The sequence below is a fragment of the Chaetura pelagica genome, unplaced genomic scaffold (genome assembly GCF_000747805.2).
Source record: "Chaetura pelagica isolate M959 unplaced genomic scaffold, ChaPel_1.0 scaffold1038, whole genome shotgun sequence".
In the NCBI taxonomy this organism is placed as follows: Eukaryota; Metazoa; Chordata; class Aves; order Apodiformes; family Apodidae; genus Chaetura; species Chaetura pelagica.
In genome coordinates, this window is record NW_009954127.1 from 24,173 (window position 1) to 24,674 (window position 502).

The 502-nt window shown below is 58.6% G+C and overlaps 1 protein-coding gene across 1 annotated transcript in view; it reads right to left on the reverse strand.

Moving 5' to 3' along the window:
- Positions 1–327, reverse strand: part of LOC104393165 (tripartite motif-containing protein 7-like) — a gene marked incomplete at its 5' end in the record, with an annotated part of 1,365 nt that extends 1,038 nt beyond the window's left edge. The window contains 2 exons of the mRNA XM_010002635.1: positions 79–108; positions 212–327. Of these exons, the coding sequence (XP_010000937.1) occupies positions 79–108; positions 212–327 (146 nt within the window). The remainder of the gene's footprint in view (positions 1–78; positions 109–211) is intronic.
- Positions 328–502: the final 175 nt, after the last annotated feature.

The following is a 502-nucleotide window of genomic DNA, read 5'->3' on the forward strand; positions in this document are numbered from 1 at the left end:
GAGGAACCCCCCACCACCTCCAGGAACCCCCCACCACCTCCAGGGACCCAGAACCACCTCCAGGAGAGGTGGACTCACCCTTTTCAGGCAGCTCAAACATCAGGAGATCTAAAGAGAAGAGACATGATCTGCTGTGACCCATGGGGTGGTGGGGTGGGGATGGACACAGGACCCCAAAAGTTCTCCCACCACCCCCAGGGGCCACAGGAACCTTGGAAGCTCCTCAGAGTCTCCTTCAGAGCCAAGGTCTTCTCCTCAAAGTGGTTGATCTTCTCCTCCAGCTCCAGGAGGAGCGAGGGGGGTGGGTGGGAATGTTCCTTCTCCAACCTGGAGGAGGGGACAGGAGGACGAGGTGAAGATGGGTCTTCTCAGAGGGGGACACCAGGAGACCTTTGGTGCCCATAACCCACCTCTGGAACCTCCACATCTGTCTGGAAACCCCATAGCCCACCTCTGGAACCTCCACATCTGGCTGGAAACCCCATAACCCACCTCTGGAACC